Raw genomic sequence first — 12,747 nt, 5'->3', positions numbered from 1 at the left:
CTGGTGTGCTTCACACGAAAGAACAGAGAACTTTTGGAAAACTGGCAGGTTAAAAAATACAGGGAAGGAGGGAGCTGAAAGCAGAAGCATTAGTCCACAGTCTCTCCATGACCTGCAGTGACTCCCGCTTCCCAGGAAAACCTCCAGATGTTTTCATTTCATTCCATGACCCTCCCTGGGATTCATGTGTGTTTTCAGGCAGTCTTGATTAAAAGTGTAAGTAACTCTGGAACCGGTAGAGAACTTCTGATGAGGATACCCATCAATGAGATGATGCAAATGTGTTCTGTAAGATTTCCTTTCTCCTGACACCCTGCTGGGTTGACTTCACCTTCAGGAATCAGCAGATTTATGAGTTTTGTTTGTTTGGGGAGAGAGGAGAGAGGAGTGAGAAAAGAACTGAAGCTTGAAACACCATGAGATCTGCTAAGGGTTGGGGGAGAACTTGGCAAGTCAAGGGCAGGAGAACTTTGGCATGTCCAGCTAAGAACGTGGGGGGAGAGGGGGTTGGGTAAGGGCAATAGTGTTATGTCTGGATTGGCCCTGGAAGGTAACCAAGAATTATTATATTGTTACCTTGGGGAAAAATTATAGTATTGCTTTGTTGAGATCCAAATAAACAATTTGTCAAGGAACTTCAGAGCTACAACCCACTCTGAGTTCTTAAATGGGGGACTTCCTGTGTGAGATCCGGGGAAGAAGGAGAAAGCCCAGGAAGCATCTGCTGTGTGACAGTGGGGGTGAGGAGGACCTTGAGAGTACATCTGGAAGAATGTACTTGTCTTTGGGCTCTGAGGAGACAATCCCCTGTAGAAAATCCGGGCCAGCAGAGGACCCTCTCCAGAGCAGGGTATAAAAGATGTCTTGCATTTAAGGAGAGGTTTAGGGCGCTCGAAATTTGCTGACCTAGGCTTCATTCTGGGTTCTTGGTACAGCTTTTCCTCTTAACTCTGGGACAGCCCAGGGCCTCGGTCTGTATCTAGCTTCCTTCCCAGAAGGCCCTTGAGGAAAGAAGAGATGGACAAAAACTCAACAAATGCAGCGAAGTCTTGGTTGGAGGAAGACCTCGATCTACACATAGCTGAGGATCAGGACCTGGAGACAGTTCTAAGGGCCAAGTTTTAAGGAAAGGGGGCTCAAGAGGATCCAGGGAGGGCACCGGGGCAGGACACACACACTTGGCAAAGGTGAGATGTAGGGGCCCAGGAGAAGGGGGAGTAGAAAAGAAAAGGGGGTTGCAGAGGGTGGAGAGGAGCGGGATCGGAAGACGCTAGGGAAACTGTCCCTGCGGCAACGTGCACTGAGAGGACGGAGACATCGAGGGTCTGGGAGGGCGGAGACTTGTGGCCGCCCAGGCTGCGGCGGCTGAACAGGTGAGCGGTGGCGGCTGGGCGGCCGCTCCCCGCCCTTCCCTGCGAGCGAGAGCGCCTCCTCCTACGGATTCCCCCCGCACTTATGGTCCGCGGCTCCCCTTGGTTTGGGGTTTTGCAACTGGCAGCTGTTTTTTTTTTTTCCCTCCTCCCCTGTCTCGGTCTCTCCTTCTTCTTTTAGGTTGCTCCACCCCGCCCAGGATCAGGGGAGGGGGAACCAGCTTGGCTGCGGCTGCCAACTGGCGCCGAGTGCGTCTGCGAACTCCGGGAGCGGAGCCCCGCGTGCTGCCTGTGCGCTGCAGGGCGCGCTCCTCTCGCTTCCTCCGGACCCCGCGTCCTCCGTCCCCCGCAACCCTTCTCTACTTTTCCCCCCTTTTGCAATCACATGGCATTTTAAGAATGCCGGAAAGATGGCGGTAGCGGCGGCGGCGGTGGCGGCTGCGCCGGCAGGCGGGGGAGGCGGCCGGGCGCAGCGGAGCGGGCTGCTGGAAGTTTTGGTGCGGGATCGTTGGCATAAAGTTCTGGTGAACTTGAGCGAGGACGCCCTGGTTCTGAGCTGCGAGGAGGGAGTTGCGGCGTACAACGGCATCGGGACTGCCACCAATGGCTCGTTCTGCAGGGGTGCCGGAGCCGGGCACCCGGGGACAGGCGGCGCGCAACCCCCGGACTCGCCCGCAGCCGGGGTCCGCACCGCCTTCACCGACCTGCCGGAGCAGGTGCCCGAATCCATCTCCAACCAGAAGCGCGGCGTGAAGGTGCTGAAGCAGGAGCTGGGAGGGCTGGGCATCAGCATCAAGGGGGGCAAGGAGAACAAGATGCCCATCCTCATCAGCAAGATCTTCAAGGGGCTGGCGGCCGACCAGACCCAAGCCCTGTACGTAGGCGATGCCATCCTGTCGGTGAACGGAGCCGACCTGCGGGACGCCACCCACGACGAGGCGGTGCAAGCGCTGAAGCGCGCTGGCAAGGAAGTGATGCTGGAAGGTAAGGAAGGGGTTAAGGTCGGCGTGCACACCATTGCTCACACTCACACTCACGGCCAGCCACGTGCCCTCACCCCCCACCCCAGGGCCTCCGGATGGTGTGTGTGAGGGTGGCGGCGACATGGAGTTTTGACAACTTTTACCCACCTGGGGGCAACTTGTCTCCACCCAGGAGTCCTTTTACAAGCTTTGGTCCATGGAGAGGTATGAAAAGGCCAAGGCGTGTAGGGTTTTCCTGAGAGGATCTTGTGCTGAGTGCATGTTTCATTTTTTTATCTGCGGCTAATCCAAGTTCAGGGCAGGGACTGAGAGGTGGAACAGGAAGTGAAGAGTAGACTTAACATATGCACCCGGCCACGTTGCGAAGCAGGGCCACTGACTAACTGCAACTCTGATAGTTTTCTGCTTTGGCAAAATTTTCCCCATCTTAGAAACCTAGGCAACCCAGCCAGAAAGAGTTCAATCGCAAAGAAACCACAGAGGTGGCAGTGTTTGAATGCTAAACTCAAGCCATCCTTCCCCACTTCGTCGTGCAGATTGGAGAGTGAGTGGGGCTGTGCCCTGGGAGTCTGTCACCAGCTGGGAACAAGGTTGCCAGTTAGGCACAAGTTCACTTCCCCTCCAGGGTGTTTGGCCCTTCAGTCTGGATTCCAGGTTACTCTGGGAGGAGAGCTGGAGAAGTGCTTTTTATGCCTGTTTTTTCCAAAAAGTGTTTTCAGAGTGGTATAGAATCAACTCTGCATTTGTAAACTGTTTGCCTGTGCACGTGAAAAACCTTAGAAACCATCTCTAATTATTGAATGTGGATAGAATGGAAAACATCATTTTGTACCTGTTCAGGACAGGTAGCTATATCAGCTGGAGAAGAGCAGCCGATAGCAGGGTAGTGAGAGCTTTCTCCCTTCTCCTAGCTGTGGGGTTTCTTGCTTGATATCTACAATTCTTCTCCTTAGCACTTTGTGCACACTGTGGTTGCCACTAATGTCATGTGACAATCTCATCTCTTTTCTCATCTTCCCCTTAACTACAGATTAGGCTGCGTGTGGGGTGGGGAGGAGGTTCAGTTATGGGTCTCTCTTGAGCTTAGGTACTCAATGACACACATGAGAAGTGAGTGAATAAATGAACTCAGGGCTATCAAAGTAATATTTCAACTGAGCTCTTACAATATGGAGACTGATTTAAGCCCTAAACTAAGGACTTGAGTGAGTTTCCTGGTGCTGCTGTGTGACACTGAGAAAGTTCAAAGTTGGGAAACCAACCAACTTTGCCCGTGTATGCCAGCTGATGCAACTCTATGGTATGTGATGGCCTAGCCTCCTGGCCTGGAATACAAAGAAGGTTTTTTTTCCCCTTATTTGTCTAGAGGATTTGTGATGTCTTCATATTTAATTGCCACCCTGGATCCAGAAAGTGGAAGGCTATTTGCATTAGATTGATGATTAACATAAGTAAAGAGAAAAAGAGTATTCTTGATCAAGTGTGTGATGGTTTGGGCAGCAATGGGCAGGTGGAATCTGGAAGAAGTATAGTTTAGGCTATAAGCTGTGGGGCACCTGCTCAGCTTGTAATAATTACTGAAAATATTGGGGAAGGGGGTATGGACAAAAGACAAACCAGTTTTTAATTTTAGGCACTGTCACTTATTATGCCCTTTCCTTTTTTCTTCTCCTTGGATTCGGTTTAATGAATAATGACTTGGCAAAAAGGTAAAAATATCTCTCACCCAAAAAGAGGAAGAAAAGGTGACTCCCTGTAGTTGAAAATAAACTTAGAAAAAGAAAAAAAGTAATAAATCAAGCAGTTATGTGACTCTCTTGAGAGCAGCTGAAAAGTGGAGTTTGGTAAAAAACCTCTAGCATGACATTCTTAGAACACTGTGTCAGATGTTGCAGGCGAGACATCTGGAGAGGACCTCGGGGCCCTGTGGAGTTGAAACACCTTGGCTTGGTGCCACAATCTTATCCCTAGCTCAATTTTTCAGAACTGGCAGCTAATAGGAGGCTCAAGTGTGGGTCCCACCCAAAACAGCATCTCTTATTCTGAGCCCAACTGTTTGTTGGTCCTTGAATGGTCCTGGATGTAGTCGTAGTGGTCAATACCATCAAGTCAGACATCACAGCCCTCCCTTTTGTAGCTTGGCCTGGTGCAGAGATGCTTAAGCTGAAGGGGATTGTTAGAACCACTTCCAAGGCTTTTTAAAAGCACGCACGCCTATTTCTTCAGGTTTTGAAATGCTGTGTTGATTCCAGAATGTCTACCAAAGAGAGGACTTGGAAATGCAATCTGGCTGGACTAGAGACTAAGGGAGATGTTTAAAGATATAGTCTTATGGAAAATACAGTTTTTACTTAAACTGTTTTTGGTGGTGGTGGTGGTAATTTTTGAGTGTGTGATGGACATTAGTTGAGTACCCAAACAAGCAAATTTGCACCCCATTGCTGGACATACGCCCTCTAGTGGACAATTACTGCCTTTACTGGCGGAACACCCTGCAATGGTGAAAAACCTGATCAAATTCCAATGTCCTTACTGTCCTAGAGTCTACCTGAGAATTTTATAATCTCCCTGAGCGTCAGTGTTTTTATCTGCAAAGTGGGAAAAATAAAACTGCCAGACCTGCTTACTTTACAGGGCTACCCTATAAAAGGGCATTCTGAGGATAAAAGTCATACATCAAATGCCTGTTGGGAGTATCGTTTACAATTTAAATGAAACAAAGATGAAATTGCCCCTTTTCTCCTCTTTTACTGCAGATTATATTTCTTAATTTGATTATTTTTGTATTAAAACTGTAATGCAGGGGGACCATTCCTTTGGAGACCGCAGGAGTTGAATAGAATCAGGGAAAGAGAGTTGTGACAATAGGGAACATTTCTTGAACTTAATATGTGCCAGGCTTTTTGTGCATTGTTCAGTAACTCCACGAGGCCAGTTGTTGTTCACTTCACTAATGAGGAAATTCAAAGTGTAACAACACTCGGTTATTTGCTTAAAGTGACAGCAACATAGCTCGAAGGCTTCCCTGTCTACCTGGCTTACTTTGCACACTGGTACACTTAACCTTCAGGCGACACTGATGCCCTGAGGGTCTACACGGAACCGTGTACTTGAGACACGGAACTGTGCACATGGCATTGTTCCCCACTGCTTCAATACGCTGAAGGGCCTAAGACAACCGTGAACAGGAAACAGCAATGGTGTGGTACACTCAAAAGGGAGATGGGACAGGAAGGGGCTGAGTCTTCAAAACCTAAATGCTGTCAAAAGGAAGCTGCTAAGATATGGGTCAACTCTACCAAGAGGCAAAGTTGAACACATGGTCAGCAAGGAGACTGTTGTAATTCAGATTTAAATAGTGAAAAACTACCAGATAAGCTGTTGCTTTAAACCATGTAATCATTAGACTGAAGATCAGAAATGTTCACACTATGAACTCTTTTCTCACCTTAAGGTAGAAAGGGGATGCAAGGGCCTTACATTCAGCTGTGCAGATACTGGGCTCTATAATTCCATGAGACACCATTCAAGTAGACTAGAATGTTCTGAAGTGAGGCAGACACCTGCATAAACACCCTTGGCATCACTGGGATGAGGAGAGAGGGTTTTTTTTGTCCTTACTTATTAGTAAATTAATAATTTGAAATATATCAGCCTTTTTTGTAGCTGAAACAATAATAAAATTAATTCCTGTAATTTTGTTTATATGGAAGAATTTAGAATGTTCTAGAATATTTGTGTTGAAGTGCTGAGGTGGGGGTAGACAGAAGTGTCCCTTGAGTTCTCCTATGGCACTGAACCAAAAAAAGTGGAAACTAAGGAGAAAGTCGAGGACAGTTCTTAACATGGACAGAGTCCATCAGGGCTCCTCTCTCAGCACTGCTTCCAGGAGGGTGCTGAGGTCTTCTGCAGCGACACTTTCACAGTCGTTGTCTCTGGCTGTGGGAATGAAGGTGATGGAGCAGGAAGACAGGGTTTAAGGATTGGAAGAGAATTCGAACTTTAAGGAATCTTATTTTATTTGGGATGTACAGATTCTTAAGGAATACCCCAGAACTCTGAAACCATGAAACTTGGGTTCTTACCTTCTAACAGTTTCACTTTTTATCACTTACTGTATTTCTTTGGACACTGATTTTTTTTTTTCTTCACTGAAAATCTAGAGTGTAGATTAAGCCATCTCCAAACCTTATTCTATCTTAAATCCTATCAATTCAGATCTAGCACATACTTAAATAAAGTTTGTTTATGCACCTTTAAGTATTGTGAAATGGGTTTCATGAATAATACAGTCTCTCTTTGATTTAAGTTTAAAATCAATAGAATTCCCTATTATTACTATAAACAAATGAAGGAAATTGTTTTTTGAAAAGGATTTCGGTTGATAAATCCTACACTAGAGGTCATAAGGAAGGAATTACATGCTAGCACCTCTAGCTAAGTCACCACTCATGCACAACTGAAGATGGGGAGGAGTGTGGGAGCTAGAAAAGTGATTCATTTACAGTGAAAGCACTGTTAAGGACCCCTGCAGGATGTCTAGGACCCATATCTTCCATCTGTGTGAGTATGACCCCTCCCCGTGCTCACTCCATTCCTAAAATACCTCTATATGTTTCTGACCTGCCCCTGGAGAGGGTCTTTTGGTCCTCCACTTTGAGAACCAGTATTTTTTAACAATGCTTATTCTACCTTACCACTACACTGTGCCTAGACTTTCTGAAACTCTATACCTGCAGCAATGGCTAACACTTATACAATATGTTGTACCACACACTGTTCTAAGCACTTCACCTGGGTTAATTCAGATCCTCATGGTAACCCAATACTGTTAATTTCCCTGTTTTGCAATTAAGCATCTTGCCAAAGACACACAGTGAATAAGTGCTGTCAAGCACAGGTCTTACAGTTTTCCATCCTCATAAACAGTCCTAGGAGAAAAAGGAGATTAGGGATGCTTACACAATTTGTTGACTAGGAAAGTAAAATTCCAAGAGGTACAGTGATTTGCCCTATTGAGTCTTGGACTTTGTCTTATGAATTCTTTTTCTACTGCTGCTCTGACAAGTTACCAGAAGAGGTATTAGAAAATCTGATCAGAAGCTGCATGATTTACAAGGTGAATCACTTACTCTCTGGTACTTCCGTTTCCTCCTATGAATCACAGGGGATCATAACACCTGCCTATCCTTGGTATGGAAAACAAATGCCTCAAGGCAGCCCCCAAAAAGAACTCTGGCATCAGCTGCAGCTTGGAGTGTCTAAGAAGGCAGAATGTGACCTTCAGACCTTACTGATGGGCAAGACTAAGGAATTGAACAGAGGCCAAGCCTTGTGTGGCTTGTTATAGATTTAAACTTAATAATGAAGGCAAACGTCATGCTTAGTTTTGCATTTGCATTTCAGGAAGATAAGTATCCAGAGGCATGTTTGTAACATGAGGTTGGCAAGACTTTAGTGGTCTGACTCAGCTTCCTCAGTCCACACATCAGCCCTTGTTCAGCCCTTCACCCTGAACTATACTTAGAAGCACTTTCCCCAGTGAGGCCCAGATTCATAAAGTGGCTTTGCTCGCATATGGTTTTATCATCAAATCAACCCCCTGGTTTCACGATCTCCTTTGATTTCACAAAGAAATAGAAGTTCTACAGACTGGGTGACTTACCCGAGGTTACATTGTAAGTGATGGCTCTTCTGATCAGATCACCTGACACCTACTCAAAGACAGCCTGCTGTGTATCAGACAAACCCTAGACACTGTGCAGTAGAAAAGCGATATTGGGCGTAGACCCTGACTTCAGGGACCCCAAGTAATCAAAAAGGTAGGGTATTAGAGGTCACTGTGAAGTGCTAGAGGTGAATAATAATAAATTGCTGTGACTGTCAGTAAGAATTAGTATAATTCACAGTGTTTGGTACACTCAGGCTGTTAAAATTTATTAGAAAGAAATAATGGAAAGACAGATGGGCTGGAAAGAAGGAGAAAGGGAGAAAATGAAGGAGGGAGAAAAGAAGAAAGGACAAAGGAGAATTTGGGGATTAGTTGTTCTTTTCTTACGACTCCAGTCACTCACCACTTAAACTGCTGTACTGGGGCAACAGACATTTCTCGTCAGGTAGTGAGAACTCTACCTTGTTCTGTAGAGAAGAATAAAGAAGTATCTTTATAGACCTGGGAAGCACTTACTTCACATAGACCAGTCTTAGAAGACAGTTGAAGAGCAGAGCCAGACAAGATTTTAAAAGTTATAGAGAAATGTAATTATCCTTTTAATGTTATATTTATAACTACCTTCCCCCACCCCCTGTGGTGCAGGGCCTACAAGTCTGAATATGTAAGAATGCTTTCTACCTGAGGAGATGAGAAGTGTCTGCTTGGATATTTTAATTGTTTCTTTTTTAAGCTTATACATCAGCATGAGGATTCAGACCATACTCCTTCCGTGAAGCTAATGGGATCAGCCCTTCAATTTCTTATTTCTGTGGTGGTAGGTTAATGCTCTTCGTGTTCAGAGGTGCGTTTTAGCAGTCACCCCATGGAGTATGTATTAAAAATAACTCACTGCACACAGCTCCATATTTGTAAAAGACATCTATCTGAAGCTACCAGGGGTCTGCTTGTTGAAGGAAAATTCATCTCCAGCAGCTTCTGGCCTACTACGTATTCTATTTCAAATGATGCATTTCAAAGCAGTTAATGTTAAAGAAAAGCCAGAAGTTCCCCCTGCATTTATACCATGTGTTTTATATACCAAACCTCATTACCCACTTCACTGGCCTTGATCTATAATAATGCTTGCCTTTAGCTCTGACCTGCAGAGTGAGACTTGAGAGGAAATACATATTACCCACCACGGAGTCAAAGTCCTCACAGAGGCATGCAAATGAGCTTTACTCTCAAAGCGGGCTAGTTAAGATGGAGAAGTTCCTGATTCAGAGTGGTGATAATGGAAATCACAGTGACTACCCACATGTACGTTCAGTGCATCATTCTTGACATGTTGATAGGTATGGGAAGATTTGTCTAAAATATGGCTGCTGAGTGTTTCTGCAGTTGAGAAATCCAGTTTATTTGTGCTAGGGTTCAAAGGACCATAGTTTCTCTCCATCTACATTTCTTCTCTACAGGGCAGTGGTTTAGTGGGTGGGCCGTAGGTTTGCCCTGTCTGGGCTTAAGTTCTTATTCCAGTCTTTCTAGCTGTGTAATCCCACACATGCTACTTAACTATAAGTCTCAATTTCTTAATCAGTAAAGTAAGTGCAAAGAGCAGTTAGCTCATTGCCTGGAGCTTCGTAAGGACTAACTAACTGCTAACTACATAATGCATCACATCGTCCATCATATAAGTTAAAGGGTTTAATCACATGTTAGGTAAAGTCTCTAGCAGGCACAAAGGGCAATTTTGGGTTGTGTCATGTTAGGGGCAATGTAACAGATGCCCAAGGAGAGCCACTGGCTTTAAAGCAGTCACAGTTAAGTTCCCACACGTGTGTATTTCCTTGATGATTTTTAGCAACATTGCATGTTTTCCATTAACCAGACCACAGTGTAGACTGCTGCGATTTTTGGTGGGCAAATGTGAAATCTGTGTTAAAATGCTGATTATACAGAAAATTGTTTTGTAAAGGAAAAGCACAGCAAAATTCAAATTTATTTGAAAAATTACAGAAATGTGAAGATCTCATTAGCTAAACAAAGTCTTTTATTAAAAACTTAATTTTACATAACTTTTAATGTAAATTAACATAGATAGATTTACATAACTACCATTGAACCAGCATTATATTTCAGTTTTCATTCTATTATATAATACTGTATTTTATGGAATCTCAGAGGTCATCATGTAGAAGGTATATCATATGTTGATGTACCTGTAAAAAAGACAAAATTGTCCAACACAAGGAGTCAAACAGGATCACTGCTTAAAGTTAGGACACCAAAGGCTTTCGCTTCTACACCAGGAAAAGTGACAATAAACCCATCAAAATGAGGGACAGAAATGAAACTTGTGAGTCTCAAATTTGACACTGCTAGAGGGAAGTTAAAAAAAAAATCTCCCCTAAGATTTTGAATGGATAATTGTTTCCAATAAATACTTAGGTTTGAGTTTACAGTGTGGTCATGCATTTAAACAAATGTTCAGGCAGATAATTTAAAATGGCTTCAGGTTGGTGGGGCCCTGGGTGAGGGAGAGAAACAGCTATCAATAGGAAGAACTCAGCTCCCACACGTTTCCAGTGTTTTCAAGATGCCAGAGAGTGTAAGGCACAGTCTCACTATCAGAGATGACAAAATATGAAAAAAGAAGCAGTTTGAATTGACTGACTATGATGTATAGTAAATATTATTAAACAGTACTAAATTGATTGAATTTTCTTTAAAGGTTTTAAAGATGGTACCCTTTTGGTAGAATGAAGCAAAAACCTATACTGGAATGAGATGAAACTCCTGTCTTTCCAAAATAAACCAGTAAAGAGAGGAAACAGATGTCAAATGATAAACTGCATTAGTACAACTTACAAATCCGTTTTATAAAATAATAATAAAATAAGCATAGAATTATAAATGCTGCCACAGAAAATGACCAAAATAAGAAGGTATTAAGAATTACTGAAGTTGAAATAAATGTTTCACCAAAGAGGTGACTTAATAGAGCAGGGTTACATGAGCAAAGATACAAAATACAGATAATTATGTGGCTACTTGGAGCCTTGCATTTCAAATGCTTTCATCTGAAACATTCTTTCATCTACAGTGGAAATCAAGGTTAATGACTTCTCCTTTTTGTTTTCAATGTTCCTATCTTTTCCTCTGCTCTCTATTTCATTTTCAGAAGTTTTCAAACTTGAAATAATACTTGCTTATTGCATTCCTTTGTCTACCCTCACACCCTCTGCTTCTCAGAATACTATAGCCTATCCAATTTTACCCAGAATGCAAAACTTAGAATATTAAAATATAAAATTAATAGTATTTTGGGCTGGACAAGGTGGTATATGCCTATAATCCCAAATAACTCAAGAGGTGCAGGTAGGAGGATATTAATTAGAGACCAGCCCAGGCAAAGTTAGCATGAGACCCTATCTGAAAAAGAAACTAAAAGCAAAGGGACTAAGGGCATGGTTAAGTAGTAGAACAATGTACTTACACTGCTATATTTATTGATGTATCAATGTTAGGCATTATTGACCAAATAAGTCTATGTTTATCAAATTATGACCATGCCAGTATAGTTCCATGTTTCTTTCTGAAGCACTGCCACTCTGTTCTGGTTTCTTCTTGGACTGATGTGTAACTGTATTCCATAGGCTGTCCTTAGATTTTTTTCCTGTGTCTGTTTTGCTGGATCTTCTTCCATTTTCACTCTTGGTTTCCTCATACTGTTTGAACACATTCTATAGTAGCTTCTTGAGAACGATGTTTGTGAGGCAAATGTCTGAAAATGTCTTTATTCTATTCTCTCACTGGATTGATATTTCGAGTATGATATTCTAAAGTACCTGTCATGTTTCTTTTAGCATCACCTGTTTCTTCATTCTAGAAACATTAAAAAACTCCTTTTTGTCCTTGGTATTCTAAGTTGTATAGAATGACTTACTTTGGTGTAGACCTTTTACTAATCAACTTGCTAAGTATTCGATAGGTGCCAGTTAGTGAAAGCCATGAGTGGAGAGGTGTCGTTAGGTGCATAGGGTGCCCCAGTGAGCTCACACGTGTGCCATAGAATATCTTAAAATTTCAAGGAAAGCATAGCAATATCCATTAGCCACCAGCCAGACCACTAACTTGAGTTTCCAACATTAGTTTGTTGCATCCCTTCAATGTGTGATGCAAAGTTGGGTTTTCTGCAGTAGCTATGAAGAAGAATTCATGTGAATAGTAGTGTTGAGCAGGAAGTGAAGGTAGTAGTATTGAATGTAATTCCAAGGTTTGAAAGTTGTGTGGTGCTCAACAAGTACCAAAAATTTAGCACATACATACTTACTATATTGTTTGGGCCCAACTACTTTATAAACAGAATTGTTAGATTTGGGGAGGGGCTTAAGGTATTGGAGAAAATAATTCAGATACTAAGGGTGTCATTTACCAAGAAAGTTGGGACTGCTGCTCTGAAGACTTTCATTCAGTTCTGGAACATTCTGTGAATAATTTCTGTGACAATTCCTTTTCATTTTCTTTGCCGTCTGCATGTGGAAATCCTCTTAGTTGGATTTTGGGCTCCCTGTATTGACCACTAATATATTGACTGTTGTTGTCTTACTGGTTTTCTTCCATTTTCCCTTCTTTTTTTATTTCTGTTCTTTTTTTTTTTCCTGGAGAATCACTATATTTTTGTCTACAATTCTTGTATTGATTTTTGTTCATTTTGCCTGCTATACATATCTCTGAGTTC

The 12,747-nt window shown here is 43.1% G+C and overlaps 1 protein-coding gene across 2 annotated transcripts in view; it reads left to right on the top strand.

Annotated features, from left to right (window-relative positions):
* Positions 1–1,386: 1,386 nt before the first annotated feature.
* Positions 1,387–12,747, top strand: part of Sntb1 (syntrophin beta 1) — a 222,909-nt gene continuing 211,548 nt past the window's right edge. Inside the window, exon 1 of one of the 2 annotated variants that reach the window (XM_074069136.1) lies at positions 1,387–2,354. In XM_074069136.1, coding sequence (XP_073925237.1) covers positions 1,781–2,354 — 574 coding nt within the window. In that variant the 5' untranslated portion in view covers positions 1,387–1,780. The remainder of the gene's footprint in view (positions 2,355–12,747) is intronic. The other variant, XM_020169574.2, reaches the window with a different exon arrangement.

The sequence above is a fragment of the Castor canadensis genome, chromosome 3, assembly GCF_047511655.1.
Source record: "Castor canadensis chromosome 3, mCasCan1.hap1v2, whole genome shotgun sequence".
NCBI lineage: Eukaryota > Metazoa > Chordata > Mammalia > Rodentia > Castoridae > Castor > Castor canadensis.
The sequence above is the reverse complement of the archived record's forward strand: the minus strand, read 5'-3'. Positions and strand labels throughout refer to the sequence as shown.